The 26,951-nt window shown below is 39.6% G+C and overlaps 1 protein-coding gene and 1 pseudogene across 10 annotated transcripts in view; both read left to right on the forward strand.

The window, feature by feature from the left end:
- The window catches only part of SIPA1L1 (signal induced proliferation associated 1 like 1), a 385,188-nt gene that overhangs the window by 267,092 nt on the left and 91,145 nt on the right, over window positions 1-26,951 (forward strand). For all 10 annotated transcript variants that reach the window (XM_023507644.1, XM_012812217.2, XM_023507649.1 and 7 more), the window contains 2 exons: window positions 14,178-14,352; window positions 23,662-23,765. In XM_023507644.1, coding sequence (XP_023363412.1) covers window positions 14,178-14,352; window positions 23,662-23,765 — 279 coding nt within the window. The remainder of the gene's footprint in view (window positions 1-14,177; window positions 14,353-23,661; window positions 23,766-26,951) is intronic.
- LOC111721878 lies at window positions 39-2,018 on the forward strand (annotated as a pseudogene).

Consider the following 26,951-nt stretch of genomic DNA (forward strand, 5'->3'; position numbering starts at 1 on the left):
AAAGCAAATGGAAATCTTAGAACTGAAAACATACAATAACCAAAATTTAAAAATCATAAGATGGGCTCAGCCAGAGATTTGGTAAAGAGCACGTTGGAACCCAAGGGCAGGGATAAAATTCTTCAAAGTGGACAAGATGCCTCTCTTATGGTAACCGTGATGGTGCCACTATTCTCAAAAGCATTGGTGTTGACAGTCAGCAGCTGAAGTTTTAGTTGCTATGTCAAGAGTTGAAGATGATGAAGTTGGGTTGGCAGGACCTTTGTTACTGTTCTCTCATGATTCTGATGAAGTTAAATTCTGTCAAGAACTGATGAATATTGTGGGAACATTATTGTCAAAACTTCTAACTCATCACAAAGACCACTTTACTAAGTTAGCTGTACAAGTGATTCATGTCGTCAGGAAATTAGGAGGAAGTCTGGCATAATCTATTTAGGTGGGCCTTTCTATTGGCTAAAAAAAAAAAAAAATGGAGTAAAACAACCAGAATGAATTGAAAATGCTAAAATTCTTATTGCAAATACTGGAATGGAAGTGGACAAAATAAAGATATTTGGTTCCTGGGTAAGAGTTGATTCTATAGCAAAGGTCGCAGAAATACAACATGCAGAAAAGGAAAAAATGAAGGTGAAAGTTGAGTGTATTCTTAAGCATGGAATAAATTGCTGTATTAGCAGGCAGTTAATTTATGGTTATCCTGAGCAGCTCTTTGGTGCTGCTGGTGTCATGGCCATTGAGGATGCAGATTTTATAGGTGTGGAATGCCCAGCTCTTGTTACAGGGGGCAAAATAGCCACTATCTTTGATCACCCAGAACTGGTAAAGCTTGGAAGTTACAAACTTACCGAGAAGTCATGACTAGAGCAGACAAACTCATTCACTTTTCTGGGGTTGCCCTTGGTGAGGCTTGCACCATTGTTTTGCATGATGCCACTCAACACATTTTAGATGAAGCAGAAAGATCTTTGCATGATGCACTATGCGTTCTTGCCCAAACTATGAAGGCTTCTGGAACAGTTTATGGAGGAGGCTATTCTCAGACGTTGATGGCTCATGCTACAGCCCAGCTTGCCAGTAGGATACCAGGCAAAGAAGCTGTTGCGATGGAATCTCTTGCTAAAGCACCAAGAATGTTGCTACCATAGCTGACAATACAGGCTACGATAGTACAGACCTGGTGGCACAGCTCGGAGCTACTCACAGCAAAGGCATTACAGCCGCTGGACTGGCTGTGAGCGAGGGAGGGTACCACTGGAGATATGGCTGCACTGGATATGACAGAAAGTTGTCAAATGAAGCAACAAGTGCAGCTGAAGCAGCAGAGGCGATTCTGCGTGTGGGCAGGGTCATCAAAGCAGCACCAAGGAAACGTCTCCCTGCTCAGCATTCCCATGTGCTGTTGAGCTTCAGACCAATCCTTAGCAAAGTTGGGTTGGAAAGACTTCAACCTCGTAAAGACAACTGTAGAATCTATCTTTGTTTATCTACGCCCATTATATCTTAAGTTTGATCGTTTGGCTGACCTCCTCTTTCAACACGAGTCTAATTTATTTGCTATGTCATTTTCCATACAATTCAGTTCAGAAAGTTCATTTCTGGTACTGTGCATTAAAATAAAAATTCAAACAATTAAAAAAACTAATAAGCTGTAATTCACAATAGCAGAATGTGTGTTCTTTGCAAGTCCACATGGAACATATGCCTGGATAGACTCTGTCCTGGGCCATAAAACAAATACCTCCAAAGGTAAAAGAAGGGAAATCAGTAATCATTTGGTCAGGGTTTTTGTTCTCTGATCAAAATGGAGCAAAAATCTCTAAGCACTTGGAATCTAAAAAACACATTTCTAAATAACCAATAGGCCAAAGAGGAAGCCTCAAGGGAAATTTTTTATATGTACATTAAACTGAATGGAAATGCAGTATTCCACACTGCATGGGATGCAGCTAAACCAGGCTGATAGAAAAATTTATAGCACTGAATGTAACATTAGAAAAGGTGAAATATCTCAATGCATACCTTATGTAACTAGAAAAAAAGGAAAATAAATTCAAAGCAAGTAGAAAAGGAAATTATAAGGCACAGAAATTAATGAAATTGAAAATAGACAAATAGTATAGAAAATTGGCGAAGTTAAAAAGCTGAATCTTTGGTAAGATCAATGAGATAGAAGATTATCTAGCAAAACTGACAAAAACAGAGTCAATACTAATCTCGTCCACAGAGTCCCCCTCTGTCTGTGGTTTCACTTCTTCTGATCAAACATGGCCCAAAAGTAGATGAGTCAGCACAATAAGATATTGGGTGCAGGGAAAGGAACGACTTCACCTAATCTTTATGAAAGTGTATTGTTAAAATTGTTCTATTTTATTGTTGTTAACATCTTACTGTGTCTAATTTATAAATTAAACTTTATTCGCTCAGTGTCTCTACCACGGTGGTTACGGCGCCAGCCACATAACACTAAAGTTGGGGAGTTCGAACCCAGCCTGGGCCAGCTAACCAACAATGACAGCTGCAACAAAAAATAGCTGGGCTTTGTGGTGGGCGCCTCTTATCCCAGCTATTAGGGAAGCTGAGGCAAGAGAATTGCTTAAGCCCAAGAGTTTGAGGTTGCTGTGAGCTGTGACAATACAGCACTCTAATGAGGGTGACACAATGAGACTATCTCAGAAAAAGAGAAAAAAACTTTATTATTAGTATGTATGTATAGCTAAAAACATAGTATATATAGGGCTCAATACCATCTGTGGTTTCAAGCATTCATATCCCCCTAGGGATAAGAGGAACCACTGTATCGGGATTGAAATGGAGTTATCACTACAACCCCTACCCACAGCAATGATCTCATAAGGGAATACTGTGTACACCTAAACACATATAATTTTGACAATTTAGATTAAATGGACCAACTCCTCAAAAAACTATTGCAACTCACCCAATTGAAATAGACTATTTGGATAGACCTATGATTATTGAAAAAAATGGAATTCATCATTTTAAAACTCCAAAATGAAATCTACTGAGCCATATGGTTTCAGGGGAGAATTACACCTAATGTTTAAAGAAGGATCATTGTCAGTTCTACACAGTCTCTTCCAGAAACTACAAGATGAGGAATATTTCTCAGTTTATTTTGTGAAACCCTGATACCAAAGCCAGACAAAAGTACAAAAAAGAAAACTGCAGACCATATTCCTCACGAGTGTATGCAAAATTCCAGGCATGCAAGTCTGATTCAGTATCTAAAAATTAACTAATCCGCCGTACTAACAGGCCAAAGAAGAAAAGTCACATGATAATATGGGTTGATACTGCAAAAACATTTGGACAAATTTTAAACTTACTTATGATTACAAGCTAGGAATAAAGAGGAACTTACTCAACTTGATAAAGAATATCCATAAAATACCTACAGCTTACATTGTAGGTAATAGTGAAAGACGGAGTGGAAACGAGGGAAGTTTGTCTACTGTTAACGCTGCTATTCAGCATAGCACTGGAGTTCTAGTCAGTGCAGTAAGGCAAGAAAAGGAAATTAAAGGCATATGGATACAGAAAAGGAAAAAATAAAACTATCTCCATATCAGATGACATGATGATCTTATGTACAAAACCCCAAGAATCTATCAAAACTTCCTGGAACTACAAAGTATGTTTAGCAAGGTTGTATGATGCAACATCCACTTACAAAGATCAGTTAATTTTATGTCAGTGAATATGTGGAATTGAAATTAAAATGTACCCTTTAGAGTTTCTCAAAAAGAAAAAACCTTTGGCATATATCTAACAAAATATGAGTAGACTTGTACTCAGAAAACTATAAAATAAGAATGAAATCAAAGACCCCAGATAAATAGAGGGGCATATTATTTTCTTTCTTTCTTTCTTTCTTTCTTTCTTTCTTTTTTTTTTTTGAGACAGAGCCTCAAGCTATCCCCCTGGGTAGAGTGCTGTGGCATCACAGCTCACAGCAACCTCCAACTCCTGGGCTCAAGCGAGTCTCCTGCCTCAGCCTCCCAAGTAGCTGGGACCACAGGCGCCTGCCACAGCGCCCGGCTATTTTTTGGTTGCAGCCGTCATTGTTGGTTGGCAGCCTGTCCTGAATTCGAACCCACCACCTTAGGTGTATGTGGCTGGCGCCTTAGCCACTTGAGCCACAGGTGCTGAGCTGAGGCATATTATTTTCATGGATTGAGAGATTCAGCATATTAAGGATATCAGTTCTCTCCAGACTAATAAAAAGTTTAATCGTTTAATTTTTATCAAAATCTTAGCATGATTTTTTTACAGTTACAGATAAGATTATTATAAAATTTATATGGAAAAGCATAGGAACTAGAGTAATTAAGACAATTTTGAAAAAGAAGAATACAGTGAAAGAAATTTCTTTACCTGATTTCAAAATATATAGCTACAGTAATCAAGACTGTGGTCTTGTTGGAGGGACAGACACATGGATCAAGGGAACAGAATAGAGAAACCAGAGATACCCCAAACAAATATAGCCAGCTGATTTTCAGCAAAGGCGTAAAAGCAGTTCAATAGAGCAAGGATAGGTTTATCAGTGCTAGGACAATTGGTCATCCATAAACAAAGTAATGAAACTTGACCTAAACATCATAATTTTATACAAAATTAATTCAAATGGATCATAAGATTGAAATATAAAGTTATTAAGAACTTGACAAAGCCGGTCTCGGTAGCTCATGCCTGTAATCTTAGCACTCTGGGAGGCCAAAGCGGGTGGATTGCCTGAGCTCACGGTTTTGAGACCAGCCTGAACCAGAGGGAGACCACCATCTCTAAGAATAGCCAGGCATTGTGGCAGGCACCTATAGTCCCAGCTACTTGGGAGGCTGAGACAAGAAAACCGCTTAAGCCCAGGAATCTGAGTTTGCTGTGAGCTGTGATAACATGGCACTCTACTGAGGGTACCAAAGTGAAACTCTGTCTCCAAAGAAAAACGAATTTTTGACAAAGGAGAAAATCTTTGGGACCTTGAGCTTGGTGAAGAGTTCTTAGACATGGCACCAAAAGCTTAGTCCAGAAAAAAAATATTGGAGTAATTGGAGTTCATCAAAAGTAAAAATGTCTTATAATACCTTTTTCCTTGGACATTTGCTGATTAGTAAAGAGGTTTGGGATTTAAATCCAGAATCAAGCAAAGGATAAGTAGTTAAAAGGCAGATTATAGCTTTTCGTGATGGTATCAGAGCTTTGCAGATTTAATAAAAAACAAAATACACCAGAGTTCAAGGCTCAGAGAGAAATTTGACAACAATCTAATTGAAATTATAGAACTGAAAAAATAACGTAAAGTTAGACCCAGTAGATATGTTTAAGAGCAAATTAGACCCAAGAGAAGAGAAAATTGGTAAGTTACCAGAAAAATTGTAACTTAAGAATGGAGATATGAGGAAATACAGGAAAGTGCCTCAAAGGCCTATGTGAACCAGAGTGAAATACATAGATGCTTGGATTTCTAGAAGGAGAAGAGATATTTATGTATTACTTGAGAATAAGAGCAGTGTTCAAGGAAATCCTGCTAGAGAAATTCCCAAAACTGATTAAAAACATGAGTTAAGACACTCAGGGGGTTCTGTCTACCCTAAGCAAGATAATACAAAGAAAATAAGATGTGTGCCATCATGGTAAAACTTGCTGAAAATAAAAGAAAATGAGAAAAAATTTTAAAATAGCTAGATGAAAAAATACATTCAAGGGTGGTGCCTGTGGCTCGGTGAGTAGGGAGGTGGGTTTGAACCTGGCCCCAGCCAAACTGCATCAAAAAATAGCCAGGCATTGTGGTGGGCGCCTGTGGTCCCACCTACTCCCGAGGCTGAGGCAAGAGAATCGCCTAAGCCCAAGAGCTGGTGGTTGCTGTCAGCTGTGACGCATGACACTCTACCGAGGGCGACAAAATGACACTCTGTCTCTTAAAAAAAAAGAAAAGCAAAGAAAAAATACATTCAAAGAACAGTAAGACAGACAATTGGCTATTAAAATATTTGCTGAGGTATAAAGCATAAAAAAAAGATGGAAGCAAGAAGACAATTCTTAAGTACTAAATGAGCGACTCTCACAACAAGTTTATTTAATAAAATATTCTTTAAAATGTAGAAAAAACTAATTTATAGGAAAAAATTAGGACAGTGGTTGCCTGAAGCTGTTAGATGGTGCAGGGACAGACTGCAAAGGGGCCCCAGGAACTACTGGGGTAATGGAAATGTTTTGTGTATTGTTTGTGGTGGGGCTTTGTCTCATTAACTCACATGCCTCAAACAGATGCGATTTGCTATTCAGAAATTTATATTAATGCAGTTGATTTTTAAACTGAAGGCAAATTTCTGTTTCTGGCCAAGATCAAGTAAAAGGGACTGGATTTAATCTTCATCTGAAACAAAAACTAGACAACAACAGAACAATGGTTTTTTATGACTTTGGACATCAGGCAGTGAAAGATGGTGACGTCTGGGAGGTGGGAAGCAGAACGTGCACCACTTCTCTACCTGAGAGAGTTTCCAGGCTGCAGGACAGGAAGGGTGACCCTAAGTTGAGATTGACATGTGAGTCCAGGAAGGCCAACGGCTAGAGGTTTTCAGAGCCCAGAGACTCTCAGGAGAGAGCCTCCCTCAGGTGGGAATAGTTTTCTTCTCCTTCCAGCCAGACTGGAAAACCTCATAATTCACAGAGCATTTGGGTGGAGTTTCAGAATGCCTTTGCCTCAGAGGTGGGGCAAAATCATTCTAAGACTAATCGCTGCTCTGGGACAACCAAGCAGGATTTAAAAGCAAGAACTGAAAGGATCAAACTATCTCCAAATAATTTAACTGTGGCCCGGAACAAAGCTCAAGAATACTTTATAGCACTATAACAATGTCCAGCACCCAACAAGGTATAATATTCATAATGTCTAACAATCAGCCAGTCATATAATCCAAAGTTACGAGCAGGAAAATATGACCTATAATGAGGGAGGGAAAAGAAACCAACTGCCAAAGTCGCACAGATGTCTTTTCATGTGTTCGGGAAGCTGGAGAAAAGAGTGAACATATTAAGCAGAAATCTGGAAGACATAAAAAAGTTCCAAATCTAAATTATAGATGTGAAAACTGCAGTGTCTGAGATGAAAAATTAAAAAAAAAAATACACGGGGTAGAATTAACAGCAGATTAAATATTGCAGAAGAAATCAGTGAACTTGATGACATAGCAATAGAAACAATTCTAATTTAAATATGAATGGAGAAGAACAGCAAAAAAGCATGGAATAGCATCAGTGTACTGTGAGGCAACTTGACCTGTCTAAATACAGAGTTGGAGTGTCCCCGGAGGAGTTATGAAAGGCCTGGGAAACTAGGAAATGACAGCTCCAAATTGTAGGTGGTGCAAAGTATAAACGCAGAGATCCAAAATGCTCCATGAGAATATGAAACATACAGAAAACAACCCCAAGACACATCATAATCAAATTGTCTAAAACCAATGTGATAAAGAGAAAATCTTCCTAGCATCCAAAGGGAAAGATCTTGGAAGAATCTTTGGGAAAGAGGATTTGAACATAACGAGTGAACACAGGAAAAGGTGCATGACTTGAGAAATGCAAAATAAAGCACAGTGGTAAATAATAGTTCTCAGACTGTGAGGTCTCAGAATTGCTTACCCCTTCCCAAGTCCTCAAGGACCCCACAGAGCTTTTGCTTATGTGACTTTTTTGTTTGTGTTTATTTACCATATCAAAATCAAACAAAAAAATTCAAATAGTGTGCCATTAATCTATTTTGAGAAAGCAACAATAGCCCAGTGAATCAGCACTGCAGAGGATGCCTGCCTGTGTGTCACTTGGTCACCCCTCTGTTACCAGCTCGACTATCACACTATCTCAGGGTTGTGTTCAGGTCATCCTTGTTTAACTTACTAATGGCCCCAAGGTGCAAGGTTGATGATGCTAGGATTTTGTTATAATTGTTCTTTTTTATTTGCGGTTACTGTTTGTTTTTGAGACAGAGTCTCACTTTGTCACCCTGGGTAGAGTGCCATGGTGTCATTATAGCTCACAGCAATCTCAAGTGATCTCCTGCCTCAGCCTCCCAAGCAGGTGGGACTAAAGGCACCCGCCACAATGTCCAGCTAATTTTTCTATTTTTAGTAGAGACAGGGTCTCACTCTTGCTCAGGCTAGTCTCAAACTCCTGAGCTCAAGTGATCCACCTGTCTCAGCCTCCCAGAATGTTATGATTACAGGTGTGAGCCACCATGCCTGGCCTCAATATCCGTTATTGTCGATGTGTTATGGTTTCTAAATTAAACTTTATTATAGGTACACATGAATAGGAAAAGACATAGTTTATACAGCAACACCCCCCACCTTTATTCACAGTTTTGCTTTCTGTAGTTTCAGTTATCTACAGTCCTAAAATATGGCCACATATTTAGAGAGAGAGAGAGAGACTACATTAACATGATTTTTATTATAGTATATTGGTATATGAAAAATAAAAACAAAAAGCAACAATAAAATGATTGCATGTTAACATAAATATTTTTATGGAAAAAATTTCTAAAATAAAAAAATTAGTGCAAAGCACAGCATTGTTTGACACCTTTGCAGATCTCTTTAATGTCTAGCTTAATAGAAGGCAGTTGGGCTCACATATGTGCCTCTGCTGTCAGGATGTTGCAATATGTTGTTTTGGTTGGAGTAGATGAAGAAAATCTGGCCTCACGGAGTTTATGCACTTGGAAAGGAAGGAGTATTTTGTGGTCCTTTCAGATAATTGTGCATATTATTCTTTGATATAACACCAAAACTCAACAAATGGTAGTTTCTTACAGATTAATACCAATGTAGAATTTGAAACTGGCTGAGTGCACCTTGTTAAATTAAAAAGCCATTGGTCTTCATGCACTTTGAATGAGTCTTTTTACTCATGCATGATTTTATAATTTCATGCATCAGTCATTTGGAAAGTACTGGTTCTCTTACACAGATTTTGTATGTGTTGATCTGTTTTATAATAAATATTCCATTAATCTTTAAATGTTAGGAAGCTTGTAAAGTTTTCAAATTTTCCAGAATTCAGATCTTGCTTTAAAGCTGGCCTTTTATTATTGGCAAGAAGTATCATCAGAGGCTGGGTGCAGTGGCTCATGCCTATAATCCTAGCACTCTGGGAGGCTGAGGCAGGTAGATTGCCTGAGCTCAAGGGTTCAAGACAAATCTGAGCAAAGGCGAGACCCCGTATCTAAAAATAGCCAGATGTTGTGGCGAGTGCCTGTAGTCCCAGCTGCATGAGAGGCTGAGGCAAGAGAATTGCTTGAGCCCAAGAGTTTGAGGTTGCTGTGAGCTGTGACGCCATAGCACTCCACCAAGGGTGACAAAGTGAGACTCTGTCTCCAAAAAAAAAAATCAACTGATTTTGTCTTTTCTGAGTAACAGGCTCCCCTCTCCCTTTTTTTATTTTCAGGACAGTATCTGCCAAACTCACAAGTCTAAATAGCCATAGTTGGTCCGTTGGCAGTTCAAATAAAAATAGTGTGTTTTTATTATTGATTGTTGCTATAGTATAACAGTACCACAACTTGGTGTCTTCCACAAGCACAAAGTTAGTTATCTCACACGTCCTTAAGTTAGAAATTCAACATGGATCTTCCTGGCTAAAATCCAGGTATTGGCAGGGCTGGGCTCCTTTCCGAAGGTTCTAGGGGTGAATCTGTGTCCAAGCCTCTTCCAGCTCCTAGAGGCCACCCACATTCCTTGGCTTATCACACCTTTCTCCAAAGCCAGCGTTTTTTGCATCCTCTGGCCCTGCCTCGCTTGTGGTGACGTTCATCGTCTTCTGCCTTTCACTTTTAAGAACATTGTATGAGATTGGGCTCACCTGGATTGTCCAGGACACATTCTCTGTATGCTGACTAGCAGTTTTAGTTAGATCTGTAACCTTAGTTCTCTTTTCCTCTGCAAAATTATATTGTCACAGATGCAGAGATTAGACCACAGATGACTTTAGGGCTGGAGTCGGGTGGTGGGGATTATTCTGCATACCACAGTCTTCTACGAAAAGAACAGCTAGTTCATCTTGCAACTTAGTGGAACAAATGCTTTCCCTTGAGGGTATCTATCATAAAGTACTTCAACAGGCCACGAACGCTTTATGCATGCTCCCCATTCCACCATACAGAGTATTAAAAAGCATATGCTCAAGTATCTAGATTAAGGATAAGTTAGTATTTTATCGCATCATCAAGGACATTCTTAATTGGATCTTTATTTGGGAAGGGGGTGAGTATACATACGTGAGTATACAATGCGTACTGTACTTTTGGTCCCAAGGCTTCGATTCATGCTTAAGGTACCAGCAGTTTGACTCACAGGTAGTGAAAAATGCCAAATCACCTCTTAAAAGTTACTATGAAGACAGTTTTGACATCATGCTTCCCTCCATAAAAAGTGTCTCAGAGATCCTCCAGAGTTCACAATCCATACTTTGGGAACTATTGCAGATTGAAGTCTTCCAGTGACCTTTTAAAATTTCTAGATTAAATTAGACCATGTCAAGGGATTTATAAGAATGTAAGAACTGGGTTGTTCTCATGGTCTGTGCTGCCCCTGTGGCCTTCCTTGGGCATGACACCAGGGAAGGCTGGGTGAAATGTGGCACTTCTTAAAAGGTCTCTTATTCAAATATGTTTCTACTGGTGAAGGGTGGGGACTTCAGCATACATCTTCCCAGGAACTCCAGGGCATATAAGTCAGATGGCAGTATCTGTTTCTTTGATTCTGTCTCAAAGTGCCCACTTTATGAGATAAAGAGGAGAGTTATATTCTGTTGGTTTCTAGCTGTGGGAAGCCCACATCACACTTGGAAGGTTTTGAAAGATACTTTACTTGGTTGAGATTCAAGACATCGCAAAGATAGCCTTTGTCCGGTTGGACTGATCATTGTTGCTTTTTATAAATACGTGCATTTGTTCAGTGCCCAGATACTTATATGAACAGTTTATGTGCAAGCTGGAATCACAGAAGCACTGTTAAATGACCCAGAGATTATCCAAAGCAGAATCTTAAACTGTGGATAACCCAGCCTGTTTCCAGGATGGCTTCCACTATCACCGTAACTCTGTTTTGAACATTATATTACATGTTGTGTATTCATAAACACAAACCCAAAATCACTGTTTCAGGTGACCTCTTTAAATAATCCGGAATCTCCAAACCATAGCTTTAACTCCGCATAAATTTGTTCCTTCCCTTGGAGTATTTCTTGTTACTTTTATATCACTTCTCCTTAACAGCTTCTCATTCTGGCAGGGAACCTGGTTGCTAACTAAGGATTCTAGGAGCCTGGGTTCAGAGAATACCACCCACCTTTGATTTATTTGGAGTAGAAGTCAAGGGTACAGTCATAATGTCACCTTTGGGAATAGAGTAGATGACACTTGGCACGGTTTCAAACCCAGAGGAAATTTGATAGTCTAGAGTTGCCTGATCCTCTTAGAAGGAGCCTTCCTTTCACAGCTGGCAAACCCAGTTAGTTCTGTCTGTAGTGGAATTCCCTAGCACATGAGAAATCAGTCAGAAGAAGGGGGTACGTCGCCCTGGGATTCTGCTTGTCAAGTGCAGGGGAGAGTTTTTCTTATCTTCATTCTATAGCAAAGTTGTACGTATATTAGGGAGTCCTTTTGAATGTTGGCGTGAAATCTTAGGCTTTTATCTAAGGAGTTTCAAATTGTCACCCACAAATTAAGTGTCACTGCAGTGCCTTCAGTGGATCGGGGTGACTTTTGTTTTGCATTGTTGCATGTGAAGGCTGATCTGGAAGGCACAGACAGACACCATCTTCCTTTCTCCTTGCTTTATGTCTGTGTTATAATCGTTCTCCCTGGATGGGGAGTCAGATAATGACGGGGCCTGGGATTTGGCTATATTGAAAACTTCTTTTGTAATAGACGTAGAGACTACCAGTACCTTTTTATTTGTTGAGACATACTAGGGCACGCAGCTCAATTCTAAGGCCTCCCAGAGACAGGCCATACCAATCCTAGCACTCCGGGAGGCCCAGACGGTTGGATTGGTTGGGCTCAGGAGTTCAAGTGAGCAAAAGCGAGATCCCATGTCTACTAAAAATAGAAAAAAACCCAAAAAACTCACCTGGTGTTGTGGCAGGCACCTGTAGTCCCAGCTACCTGGGAGGCTGAGGCAAGAGGATCAGTTGAGCCCCAAGAGTCTGAGGTTGCTGTGAGCTGTGATGCCACGACACTCTACCCAGGGTGACAAAGTGAGACCCTGTCTCAAAAGAAAAATAACAATAATTAAAATGAAGTAGAAGTAGCAATAATGTCAGATTGTATGCCATTTTTAAAATGTTCCAATATTGTTACATCCAGTTATTTGCAAGTTTCAGACTTGGAACTTTGGCTTCCACCCACCCGAGCAGGTAAAATGGAATCAGTTTGTATAGTTCTGACACTAGCAGCTCCCGTCGGTGGGTCACATGGAGGCTATGGAGCTTCCTGGTCAGCTAAGCAGGGTGCAGGGCAACCAAAGGCTTTTCTCCCAGTGCCTGGCAGAAATCACTATTCTGAACCATTTGGTTTGGAAAGTTCCCAACAAAGATAGTTTGGGTTCCCAGTCCCTTCATGTGTTAATAACATGGTTGGATCTGTTTCAAAATTCCCAAGTTTTCAGATTTTAAAAGGGTAATAAAATGCATATACCATATAGTAATATTCCCAGTGGAATCTGAGGCTGTACCCCACAATCAAACACATTAATATTTATGCAGGGAACTATGAATATTCCGCTCCTCACAGAGAGAATAAATTTAAAATACTAATGTCAGCCCCATATCAAGTTTTGCTGCCAACTGTGTTTGCTTAAACTTGGTTTTTACCTTTCAACTTCAGAATTGCAAATAAGAGGTTGTAGCCATATGGTGCAGTGATAGAATTGGGGTAAGACCGGCCTGGCTGTGTCCTGGTGGTGTTTGAGGGAGCCGAGTCACAGGACTGACTGGCTGTGATCTTGTGTCTCAGAGTAGCTGCTCTGACGGAGTAACTGCTGGACGGTTACTTTCTCTTCCCTTCCCTGATCTGCTTTTCTCTCTGTCAAACTAGTGATACTTGCCTTGAGGGTTGTTACGAGGATAAGAAGTTAACTGTATGTTAAACACTGAATGTAATGTTAGGCATATACTATACAGTAAATATCTGATAAACACTGGCCATTAAAATTCACTTCATCCCTCCTCCTTTTCTTTTAATGTCAAAAAGTCATTTCTTATTAAATGATCAGTATCACCACCATAAGATTTTTTTGCCACGCAACTAGACTTTTAAATGCTAAATAAAATGCTTTGATTATTATCATGTATTTAAATCTCTTGAGTGCTTCATTTTAACTGCATTTGAGAAGGAAATACAGTAGAACCTCCATAGTTGACCCAAATTTCATAGGACAGACATGGACCTATCAGCCCAGCAGGCCTACCTCCTCACGTTGACCAGTTTATTGCGGTCCTTTGGAGGCTCTGTATTCGTCACCAGCTGATTTGCTGTCATGGAGTAGCTTTTAAAGTTTCTCTGCAGGCACTCAGCTGTAAATAAATATTTAAAAGGAAAATTGTTCTGTGTACCTAGTTGATGATACCAGTGCTGTAACAAAGATACAGCCAAGATTTATAATTTGATATTTTGGGGAAATGGTGTTAGGAGATAAATCTTCTATAATTTTTTTTTTTGCAAAAATATGAATGCAAAACAACTTATTTTAAAGTCCATTTTATGAAGTGGACCTCAGCCTTTAGATTCATAGAGACCTCCCTTTTCAGAAGGAAGAGATGATGATGGTAGAAAAAGAATTGTCTTTCATTATCATGCTGTTTTTTTATAGTCTCATTTTGTACTTTGTAATCAACTAACAGAAATTTCCTGAAGTATCAACATCTGTTAAGATGTATGATCTTGACCTGCAGGAAATTTTAATTTACTTTTCTGGCCTTCATTCACGAATAGTATAGATGCTTGTGTTCCAGTGTATTTTTTTTGTATCAAGACAGAGGCGTAAGAAGGGTGTTAGCTGTTTCTGGGCACGTGCCCTAGGACTTAGTAGGTTTTGAAGTGGGACTGAGTGGATCTGCCTGTGTTGACGTGCACGTGTCGCCTGACTTTGCAGCTGAACTACCAGCAGAAAGTGGGCATCATGTACTGCAGAGCCGGACAGAGCACCGAGGAGGAGATGTACAACAACGAGGCGGCCGGCCCCGCCTTCGAGGAATTCCTCCAGCTCCTGGGAGAACGAGTTCGGCTCAAAGGATTTGAGAAGTATCGTGCCCAGCTTGACACCAAAAGTAAGAGAAACTCATGCCCTCCTACTAGGCTGATTTTCCTCCTTCTGAGTTGATGTGCATTTGCTAAATTACCCGTAAAACCACAGTGCCAGTTATTGCAGAAAACTGCTGCCAGTGGGGGAGAGAATGCTAGAGAGGGAAGGTAGCTCCAAAACAATTGACAGTCATCATCAAAGCAACTAGAATGTGACAATAAAAAATAATGTTACCAGAGGTGTGGAGGAAGTAGGGCAGTGGACACGGACCATACAGAATTGCTCCGAGGTGGGGTTGTATAAATTTCATTACATTCAGCTGGATCTTAGGGTAAATAAAATCTCCAGAAACTTACAGTAAATATGATTATAAGCCCTGGAATATTTTACTTGCATTAATTCATTTCATAATCTTCATATTTATCTATGTAGTCAACCTTAGTATGGTTTTCTTAGTTATTTTTGCATTCTTTTAATATCTAGGTTTTTTGTTGGCTTCTCTTGTTGTTGATAGTCTAACTTGACGTCTAAGAAAGGAGACCTTTTAGCTTTGGTATTGGCGTGGCTCTTAAAATGTGTTGATTAAAAGCACGACAGTGAAACAGCGTGTTTGACTATGGTGCATGAGCCTACAAGGCTGTCCACTCCCATTCCCCAAGTCATTGATAAGATAGTTAAGTTCTCACATATGTTTGGGTTAGAATATGTTAACTTCTGTTCCATGTATGTCTACGTGGAGGCAGTTTTAAATTCTATCTGAAAATCCATCCCAAAACACCTGTAACCTGTTTTTCTTTGAGAGGGTCTCTGGATTAGCACATCTGTATTACAGTCTCTAGTAACCTCTCTGACTCTCTGTACAGGAAATTAAATAAGGAGTTGAGTCATGAAAACAGAAAAGCATTCATAAACTCCAGTGCAGGGAAGAATTTCCTGTTGCCATGGTTTTGCTGTTGCCAACTTGGAAACGACATGCAAGAGAGACTATTAAAACCCATAAATAGCCCAGCCTCTTAAATATTATTTTAACATTCCATACTCTGCTTGCAGCTACATAAAATGTTAAGTCTCGATATGCCCTTTAACTCTTTTTGATCCAGATATTCTGACATTCCCCCTGTATAATTCACTCTTGTTGTCCGGGTTTATTGTGCCGTATAAATTATCATCGTCACAAAGAACTATTGAAAGGATCTGGGAAGAGAATGTGTCACAAGCCCCGTGATTCTATAAATGAATGGTCCAACTGGGAGTTGATAAGACTATGTATTTACATATCCCCAGCCACCTCTTGGTGATGAAGGCAAGGTGGGAAATGTACAGCTGGGGTCCAGTGAAGCAACGCGGCATCTAACAAGGCAGTGGGATAAGATTCGGGCACAGTTTGCCCCACCGCCCCAGTGATTATAAAGGCTATCGAGGGGGTTGCTCCTGGATTAGTGAACTGCCTCTAACTGTAGTCTTGAAATTATGTTACAGTGTTCAGCAGGGAAGGGTCTTTCACTGAATGACCCTCCTGAAGTAGTTCAGTTTCTTGACACATCTCTAACATTTCAAGGCATATCTCTTGAGAAGGAGTCACAGGCAACCATCTTTTCCTGTCTTTTCAGGGTGTCAGATTTCCTAAAGTAACCAAAAAGTAGGAAAGTGTTTTTGCTCCAAAGCCCCAAAGAAGGCAGTATATAGGTCTCCATTATTAGCCTTGTCATTTAAATGCATATTAAATAATAATAGGCCACAGCCAGCCTCTGCACAGCCAGCAGCCTCCGGCTGATCGTGGCACACCCAGAGATAAGACTTTGCTCTGTGTGCTGTAACATCATCTCACCACGTTTCATCTAAATTTATTTTGGATCAAGAATCTTTCTTTCTGTAAATTATTTTTTAAGTGCTTTCCAGAACAAGTGTTCCTCTAGGATCATTCCCTTTGTAAATGTCACTTGAATCTATAGATTTGTAGTTTTTATCAAATTGAAATACTATTTGCCATTATCTATTTCTTTTTTCTGTCCCACCTCCCTTCTTTTTGAGTCTCCATTGACACGTGTGTTATATCACTTACTAATGTACCACAGGTTAATGAAGCTCTGTTCACTTTATTCTCAACCTCTTTATTATCTGTGCTTCAATTTGGATAAATTCTAGTATGTCTTCAAGCTCATTGTTTTTTATTTTCTTCCCTGGTGTCTTTTTTTGTTTTTTGGGTTTTTTTGCAACTTTCGGCCAGGGTTGGGTTTGAACCCACCACCTCTGGCATATGGGGCCTGGGCCCTACTCCTTTGAGCCACAGGTGCCTCCCCATTTCCCTAGTGTCTTAATCCATTGGTAATCCTACCCAGTGAATTTCCATGCATGCAAGATACATATTTCAAGACTAGAGGTTGCATTTGATAATCTTTTCTTTCTTTTTTTTTTTTTTTTGCATCTTTTATCTTTTCCTCTTTAAGGTCAAGATGTCTTGGACTTAAATAATAACAGTCCACCAGAACAGGCCAAGGACTTTCAGTACTTGGAGATGTTTACAATAGTTGCTTTAAAGCAGCAGTTCTCAACCTGTGGGTCACCACCCACAGGAACTGTATTAAAGGATCGCGAACCACTGCTTTAAAGTCTTCATTGCCAATTCTAGCATCTCTGTCATTTTGCGTTTCCCTCATTTTAATGTACCTCCTACTCTGGGGTACATTTTCCTGCTTCACATGTCTGGTTATTTTTGATTAGATCTTGGATATTGGATATTGTGAATGTTTCATCACTGAATTTTGTTTGGGAAGGCAATTAAGGTACTTACAGAACAGCTTGATTCTTCCTAGTCTGTTTTTAAGCTTTGTTAAAGCATACCTACCTTACCCTTTTTTCTCTGTTTAATTTAGCCCTACAACTAAGGCATGACTTTCCTTGCCCCTAAATACCTGTGTATTAAATGAAGTGTCCCTCCTGTGTCTGGTCACAATGCCAGTGTCTTCCAAGCCTCTGGAAACTGCTGTAGGAATGATCTTGTTTACAATTCTCTGGTGGTGGTTCTTTCCTTCCCAGGTTTTCTTTGCTTGGCTTTTAGAATTTAACTCTAAACATGTGCAGCTCACTATTCATCCCCAGACTGAAGGAGACCTTTATTCCGATTTCTGAGCCTCTCCCCGTGCGTTTCCTTCTCTTTGGTGTTCCTCTCAGCAAGCGCCAGCTGCCTCAGACCTCCTGCGCTCCAGTCTAACTTGTCTTCAGAGCCTTGTTCTTTGGTGTTGTCCTAAAAGTGCTCAAGGAGGAAAGCCCAACAAATCAGGGGTCTCATCTTCTTTGATTCTCTTTTCTCAGAGATCACGGTCCAAAGCTGCCTAGTGTCCAGTATCTGAACACAGTTGTTTCATATATTTTGTTATTTACAGTGGCAAGGTGAGTCTTGTGTCAAGTGCTTTGTTATGGCTGGAAGCAGAAGTCCCAGATACTTGTGATCTATACGGCGGACATAAAATTCATGTGCAATTTAAATTAGTTTACTATTTAAATCACACGTGAACTTTATGTCGCCCTGTATTCATATACCATCTTGTTTGCTTCCCACAAACTCTGCTAGATACCAGGTATCCACAATTTACAGAATTGGCTACTTTAAATTAACTAACATGCCCGTGGTTAGACAGCTGGTAAGCGTTAGGGAACTAGAACAGGCCCTAGAGGGGTGGTAATGAAGTGCTCAGAGAAAGGATAAGTGCACAGTTCAGCACAGTGAAGACCCTAACCCGGCCTGTTGCCTGTCCCCTCTGCCAAGCCTGGGCCAGCCGTACCCATACATCTCATGCGGTAGCTCTGCTCATCCTGTGTTAGGTTCAGATTCAGAGTCTGGTACTTCTGTGAAGGAGAGGAGGGCAAGGAAGGGATGGAATGATGGAGCTCTTGAACCGTTTCCCCCTTTCCCCAGTTATCTGTGCGAAAAATCCGTTTTCTCCTCTCAGAAATAAGGACTTGTGCAGACAAACCAGCTATAAATCAATATGTCATAGGATGGGAAAATTCTGCAATGAAGAAATTGTCAGTAGTGGATGTTTTTTCACCCTTTCTGGTTTCCTTATTTGAATGACATAACCTGTGTCAGGGTATTCAACTGGTGCCACAGGCCACGCTCTGATTTTGTGAGGACTCTTTCTGCTTATCAGTGGTGGTTGGCTATCTTGACTAGTAGGCACAGACTCTTTTTTTTGCTGATCGGCTTTCATTAGCATTTATGTATTTAATGTGTGGCCCTTCTGCCAGTGTGCAGTAGAGAAAAATGAAAGGTTGGACACCCCTGTTCTAGGTAATTACCATTCCCTCACACTACAATAAATACAAAAAGAACTTCCCACCAAGCAGTTTGTTATGTGAAAGCTGGAGACCACCCTCGTTGTAAGCTGCGCACATGGATTATTATCTGCGAAATTATTTCCCAGCCAAACCTGGTCAGGTCAGTACACAGGAGACTGAGAAGCCCTGTGGAAAGCATTCCTTCAGAGCCCTGTCTTCACGGGTTTGCTGCAGTGTTGACAAAAGCGCGTTCCCACCTCCATTTTCAGCAATATTACAAAGGCAGTTGAGATTCAAGGTCTTCGAGGAGATGGAAGATTCTTCATTAAAAAAATAAAAAATCCATCTTTATTTTGATTTGGGAAGGGGTAACTGGCACATGCAAAAGACTATTTGTACTTCTGTAGTCTGACAAAGTAATTATTTTTAAGGAAGCGCTATACTTTTTACCTTAACTATCCAGAATTCCAGGCAACACATTTCTTGAGCATCTTTTCTGAGGCTAGCACTTTCATGCAGACTAATTCATCACCACAACCACAACATTGAGAATATTGAAGGAGAGAAATGAAGTTCCTTGTTTGTAGTCACTGTGCAAGTGACACTGTTAGCATTCAGATTCAGATCGTCTTCTTCCCAGCTGGGAATCCAGGTAATTTTAAGTGTCTTGCAGCATGACAGAAAGCAGAAAATGGTGATGTCTGGTTACATTACCCCGTACCACCCCTTCCTTTTCTCTCAGCATTTTAGTGATTTTGAGGAGCCTTGACCCCCCAGGTGCATCCCCATTGCACAGTCACACTGCCCTTGACCTAACGCGGTATAAATTTGCCTCCCTTCTCGATCCCATCTTCACTGAAGTAAAGTAACCTATCACCTTATCATGGCTAAAGATACATTGATTAATAAGATTGGCAAATAGTATAATAGATGCCCTAGCAGGAGGAATTCTTGACTCCTCCCCCCCAAAATACTTTAATTAGTAAGCAAGGAAATAGTACTACCAGGTCTACAGCCTGCCTCTTTTTGAATAAGTGTTCCAGAAGTGAATATTTGCCTCCCTGCTGTGCTTCTGAGCAAGTGACTTCTACTCCCCGGCCCCTGAATAGATGTGAGGTCTGTCTGTATCTGACTGCACCATGAGGGTATCAGTGGATGGACCCCAGCAGCCTACTGACAATTATAATATTTAAATTATAAATAAGAATCAGACCCAGATTTTGTTTTTGTTTTGGCATTTGATGTGTTTAATAGTGGTGTGGGCATTAAAACCCAAGCTTAAGCTTTCTTCATTCTATTTATTAGCATATGCATTTAATTAATGTGATTACTTTTTCCTTATGTTCATAAATATTTAAAATTAGGAAAGCTGAGCATGGTGGCTCACGCCTGTAGTCCTCAGGGAGGCCAAGGTGGGAGGATCACTTGAGCTCAGGAGTTTAAGACCAGCCTGAGTAAGAATGAGAGACCCTATCTCTACTAAAAATAAAAAACAACTAGCCAGGTGTTATGGCGGGTGCCTGTAGTCCCAGCTACTCGGGAGGCTGAGGCAGGACAATCACTTGAGCCCTAAAACCTGAGGTTGCTGTGAGCTATGATGATACTAGGGCACTCTACCCAGGGCGACAGAGTTAGACTCTGTCTCAGAAAAATAAAAAATAATTAAAACTAGGAAATTTCCAAAAGTCAAATTATATAGGCCTGTTTTCCTTCATCTAGCTTTTATGAACTCTAACATATTTTTTTAAAGCCAGAAAATACTTATATGAAAGTTAAAAAACAAAAACTTTACTTACTTTTTCCTGATTCAGATGCATGCCTTCATCATCTGAAGCTTTAGACTTCCTGAAAGCCAAAGAGTTGGGCCCATGGAGAAGTGAAGAATGGTAATGACATTGACTGTACCCAAAACTGCTCTGCAAACGTTTATAATACTAACTCGTTCATATCTTCTTCAAATAGAAATGCTTAATGTAGGACCTTATCACTTACCTACACTTTTTCAAAGCAGCTGGGAAGAGCAGTCTTAATCATTCCTCAGTGTCTTCTTCTTATCCTCTAGTTTGGACATGAATAGTTTTACTTTCTGTGTGACTTAACTGTAGAGTACTGACCACAGTAGTGGATATACGCCCGTCACTGATAGTGTAATTTGGAGGCAGAGCAGGTGATTGTCAAGGTGACCTATAGAATATCTGAATTTACCTTTGAAGTTCTAAAGCTCTGACAGCTGGCCATATCCTTCCATCCTTCTGCAAGCACCTTGTTCCTTTAGAGATTGCTCAAGATACTGCTCTTTAACCAGATAAAAGAGCATTTTTTTCATTTTCCTAATTTTTATTTTCCTAATAGTCATTGTATTTAAACTTTTATGGTTTCGAGGTCACTAAAAATATAAGAACAACAACATTGGATGCCTTATTCTTTAGAAAGTATAGCAAATCTCCTTTTTCCATTCTCCCCGGTAATGTTTAGCAACTCTATTATGTGTATAAGAATTTTAGGATTTTGGAATCCCCTTCTCAGAAAGGAGAGTTTCATTGTTTTGGCTCTAGCTTCATCTCTGAAAGTTTTGAAATTATTTTTAAGCTGCTTGAAAATTATCAGCAAAACTGTGGGATTTCTAAAGGTCCTCAAAAGAGGACAAAGTCAAGGACCCTGTATTGTTAAGTGAAACGGAGCCTGGAGAGGAAAGAGAGGGGCGGCAGGAAAAGCTGACTTCAGGGTTGCCTTCCATAGCCTTTTCCTCCTTCCTAGAATTAGACAGGCATACAAAGACAAATGAAATAAATGAATGCTGGGTGACATCCTTTTTTTCTGGTTCATTAATTTTGCTTAAAATTGACTTGAAACACACGTAAGTACATGACAAAGCTGACACATTCACTTTAAAGTCTTAAAATGTACTGATCAGTTCTACAGATATTTATAGCAAGGGTCCTTGACAGTCGGTAAGTTCTTCACACTCAAGGCCTGTCTCAAATAGTTGAAATGAGCACTTGATTCTAGCAATATGCAAGGGGGTTTTGGTGCTCAGTGATACTGACAAGATATTTTTCTTGGGTAGTTATATGGTGGTACATAGTTTAGCGAGTTTTGAAAAGTAGTCTTTGTTCTATATTTAGCTTATTTATAAACCTTTGCATTTCATGTTAGCTTCAAAATTTAGATCCTCCAAAAAGCTTAAGCATGAGACTCAGACTCTAGAACATCTTTAGAAAGCTACTGCAAGCCACCCTGGTAATTTATTCTCAGAGCAGTGCCTAAGGGCAGTGGAGCTTGTGTCAGAGTTAAAATCGGTTATCTTTTTTTTTTTTTTTTGAGACAGAGCCTCAAGCTGTCTGCCTGGGTAGAGTGCCGTGGCATTGCAGCTCACAGCAACCTCCAACTCCTGGGCTCAAGCAAGTCTCCTGCCTCAGCCTCCCAAGTAGCTAGGACCACAGGCGCCCGCCACAACGCCCGGCTATTTTTTGGTTGCAGCCGTTGTTGTTGTTTGGCGGGTCCGGGCTGGATTCAAACCTACCACCTTAGGTGTACGTGGCTGGTGCCTTAGTCAGTTGAGCTATAGGTGCTGAGCCAGCTATAGGCGCCGAGCCCGGTTATCTATTAAAAATAGGTTCCTTGGCTGGATGGAGTGGCTCATGCCTATCAGCCTACCACTTTGGGAGACTGAGGCAGAAACATCATTTGAGGTCAGCAGTTTGAGACCAGCTACAGCAAGAACAGGACCCCATCTCTACTAAAAGTAGAAAAATTAGGCATGGTGGTACCACCTATAGTCCCAACTACTCAGGAGGTGGAGGCATGAAGGTTGATTGAGCCCAAGAGTTAGAAGTTGCTATGAGCTATGATGATACCACTGTAGCCTGGGCAATAGAGCGAGACCCTGTCTCAAAAACAAACAAACAAACAAAAAAACCCAGAATAGATTCCTCAGGGAGTCTGCCTATTCATCTAGCTTTCTGGCTATTGCTGTATGTACTAAATTTTGAGAAATCTACTGCCTTTTGGTATATGCCAGAGGCCTTTTCTTCCAGCACCACTCTCTAAAATGCAATAAAATGTTTTGGTCCTGAAAAATATTGTCAGTGGAGGTTTAAATTTCTTCAAAAGAATGAATCACTTCTGTTCCTTTTTGCAACCCGTAAGTTCAGGTAGGTCCTTTGAGTCTAAACAGATACTCCCATTCATTCAGTTGGGCAGTTAGCAGCTCTCTGGTTTCCGGGTGTTTGTGGGCACATTGATTCTGAAACTTTGTTAATGGTTAAGGCAGTAAAGGTCGTTTTATCCTTAAAGAAGGTGAGAACACAACATACCTAAGTCTTCTAAAAAATTTGGGCCACTATTGTAGTACTTTTGTTCTTCAGTGTTAATTGTCTTCTTAAATTATCATCGACTTGTTAAGAACAAAACAGTTCTCTTGCTTGAATTAGAAGCACCAGAAAAGAGATTCTTACCATTAAGTTTGTGGACAGAATTCAGGGGTCTGTGAACTTGAATGGGAAGTATTTTTATCTTTATTTTCATTGTCGCCAAGTTGAACTTTAGCACCTCCTTCAATTATAAGCATCAGCAGCAAACCATAGTAGCATAAGCTCTACCTGTGACTTTATTGCCAATACAAAGCACAGATATTTTCATACCGTATTTATTGTTGCAAATATCTTAAAATATTGTTTGTGCTCCCTCAAAATTGTAGTAGATGTTAGACCACTTGCTAAGTCTTGTTATACATCTTATACATACCATATTTGTAAATTATTTGATAATTGTGTTTTTCAGTATAATTGATTTCTTTTGAAATGTTAAGTATTTTATACTTTTACAAATCTTATTCCAAGGGATCCAATCCACAGGCTTCATTAGATTGCCAGAAAGGATCAGGTACCAAAGAGTGGGTGGGAACACTAACCGTGCTCCTGTCTAGAATCCTCTCATCCTAAATCATTTTCTTTCTTTCTTTCTTTCTTTCTTTTTTTTTTTTGAGATATTTCTCTTAAATGAATTTTTTTTTATTCTTACAGTCATCTCATCATTATATTTTTTTTAACTGTAGCTGACTCCACTGGAACTCATTCTCTGTACACAACATACAAAGACTATGAGATTATGTTCCATGTTTCCACCATGCTGCCATACACACCTAACAACAAGCAACAGGTAAGAGAGCCTCACCTTATCCGTGTTTTCAGCCTTGTTTGATTTTCCCCAGAAGCCTAAGTGACAACTTTGTAAAATCTTAAACCAGAATTTAGGGTTGCACCTGTCAGAGCAGCAGGAGGCTTTCTGCGTTGTGGAAGTGAGGAATAGCAGATGAGCTAAAAACAAATGAAGAGACACAAATTCTAGGTTAACAGCCAGCTGGATGGCTTTGTGAATTAATCATTTGCTTTTCACCCACGGGGATTGAGGTTTTCATGAAATCTGAAAAGAACAAGTTGAAATCATTGGTGATTAGATGACTCTGCAGTGTTGCAAAAACACGTATGAGTGGGTGAAGTTTCATCTCAAGAGGCCAGTGTACAAAGCAGAAAAGTACTCATGTTTCATTTTAGATTTCAAAGGAGATTTAATATACTAACTTAGAGAAAAGTCAAAATAAAGGTCAGTGGAATCTGTGAAGAATATTCTTTCATCACATGTTTCATCAGGAAGTAGCAAAAAACATAGATAACAATTGCATGTTGCATACACAGAGATTCTCTTAAGATGGTCTAAAATCTCAAAGCCTGATTGCTAAAATGTGAGATAATAGTTAAAATGTAGAAACACAGGAAGAGACAGCTTGGCCAAAATGGAAGCTGGCAGTATTATTACAGAGAATATGTGGTAGTTGTTATTAAAAAAATATTTCAAAACAATACCAAACCCAAACTGAGAGCTAACAAACTCTCCTTTCAACATCAGGCTAGTTTTACTTTTAATTTTAAAATGGATAAGGATTTTTGTGATTGTCAGTCATTGTGCAGACAATGCACAGGCCAGCTGCAGAACAGATTGCAGCCTCTTTCAAAGAATTTAACCAAAAGCCGATCTAACTTTGGGTTCGATCAAATCACAAATCTAGGTAACAGAAGTTTGCCTTTCATGATCACTCAGATCATGAAGTTGTGAAATCTCTCAAATCAGAGACAGGAAACACAGTAGTGAATCAGCTCTAAGTCTGAAATTAACGTATGTTAATGTAAACTCCCTGGTTTATACTTGGTTGACAATTTGTTTTATGCAGATTTCAAGTTCTAGATCTTTTGGAGAGGGAAACATCATGCTAAAAAGTGCTACTAGACTTCTAGCCAGCTATGATGGCTCATGTCTATAATCCCAACACGTTGGGAGGCCAGAGTGGAAGGATCACTTGAGTCCAGGAGTTTGAGACCAGGCTGGACAACGTAGTGAGACCCAGTCTATTCAAAAATAGCCAGGCATAGTGGCATGGCACCTGTAGTGCCAGCTACTCAGGAGACTGAGGCCGTAGGATCACTTGAGCCCGGGAGTTTGAAGTTGCAGAGAGTATGATGATGCCACTGCACTATAGGCCGATAACAGAGTGAGACAAAAAGAACAATATACTTGATTTCTTTTTCTTTTCTTTTCTTTTTCTTTTTTTTTTTTTTTTTTTTTGCAGTTTTTGGCCGGGGCTGGGTTTGAACCCGCCACCTCTGGCATATGGGGCTGGCGCCCCACTCCTTTGAGCCACAGGCGCTGCCCTATACTAGATTTCTTATTCTGACCAGTCAGTAGATTAAAAATTTAAGAACATTAACAAATGATCTTTGAAGGGGAGATAAAGTCTTTTTCTACCTGATCATTCAAAGAGAAGCGTGAGATTTGTGAAGGTTAAAAATTTAGTAACGGGATCCAATTAATTATTTCTAACTAAATGAGTTGAAGTGCTGGACAGAGAAAGTTAGCATTTAGATGGACAGCTATCTAAATTATTTAATTTTAGTGTCAAATCAAAGCAAAAATGTTACAGTCTAATCCAAATGAGGAAGTAATTGGCACTGCTACTTTTCAATCTCTACCTAAAAAATATATTTACTTCTTCAGAGCTTACTCTATAATCAGAAAAGAACAAAATGTATCTCTTTTCCATGCATTTTTTAAGTGATATTTTCCTATTACATATAGTGTGAGGTAGATAAATGGATTTGTTTCTATTTGAATTCTTTATTAGAACTTACTTTCTTTCTTCTTTCTTTCTTTCTTTCTTCTTTCTTTCTCTCTCTCTCTCTCTCTCTCTTTGTCTCTTTCTCTCTCTCTGTCTGTCTCTTTCTCTCTATTCCTTTCTTTTTTTGAGACAGAGTCTTACTCTGTTTCCCAGGCTAGAGTGCCATGATGTCTGCCATGATGTCAGCCTAGCTCACTGCAACTTCAAATTCCAAGTGATCCTCTGGCCTCGGCCTCCCAAATAGCTAGGACTATAGGTACCTGCCATAATGCCCAGCTAATGTTTTCTGTATTTAGTAGAGATGAGGTCTTGCTCTCACTCAGGCTTGTCTTGAACTTCTGAGCTCAAGCATTCCTCCTGCCTTGGCCTCCCAGATTGCTGAGATTACAGGCGTGAGCCACTACACCAGCCCAAGACATCTATCAGGCCACACATTCCATAAAGAATGACTTTATGCAAAAACAGTACCAACCCAAACACAAAAAGTATAATGATGTCATCTATGCAGGAATTGCATAATCCATAATTAGTATTTTCTTTGGGTGTGTTCAAGATCTTGGGTAGATCCGTCTTTTAATTATTGGTATATTTGACATAGCAATCAATACAGACCAGCATTTATTTTCATAACATTGGATTATATAACAAGTTTAGAAATGAAGGAAACTTCCTCAGTAGGAGACAGTTAGGGATGCTTTCAAATTCCTGAGATTAAAAATACATTTCCTAAATATTCTAACTCCCAGTTCTCAACCTTAATCTAAAAGTTATTGTTTCTCCCAGTCGGCAGCCGATACTAGATCATTGATACTTCTGGTGTGTAATTTGTGTACTCCAGTGTCACTAGAGAATTGATAAAAACAACAAGTTTTATAAGGACAAGCTTAGTTTCTATAAATGTCACATTTCATTGTTTTGCTCTTCTGAGAGCCTCCATACAGTATAGATGAGAAATATCAATTTTGTTCAATTTTTCTTTTTACTATTGAATCAAACCCCTGAAAAGGCACTGCTTTAGTGTGATTCCGGATGTCTGATCGTGAAGCCACCCATCCAAAATGCTGTTTAATGTGAAACAGAAGGTGGTCTTAAGCAGCTTTCTCTGTAATTAAAGAAGCTATTTAAACTTGAAGTTTAATCTGCTTTTGAATTTTTACAACTTGCTGGAATATTAC

The sequence above is a fragment of the Otolemur garnettii genome, unplaced genomic scaffold, assembly GCF_000181295.1.
Source record: "Otolemur garnettii isolate 467f Iridium unplaced genomic scaffold, OtoGar3 scaffold00196, whole genome shotgun sequence".
Taxonomy (NCBI): domain Eukaryota; kingdom Metazoa; phylum Chordata; class Mammalia; order Primates; family Galagidae; genus Otolemur; species Otolemur garnettii.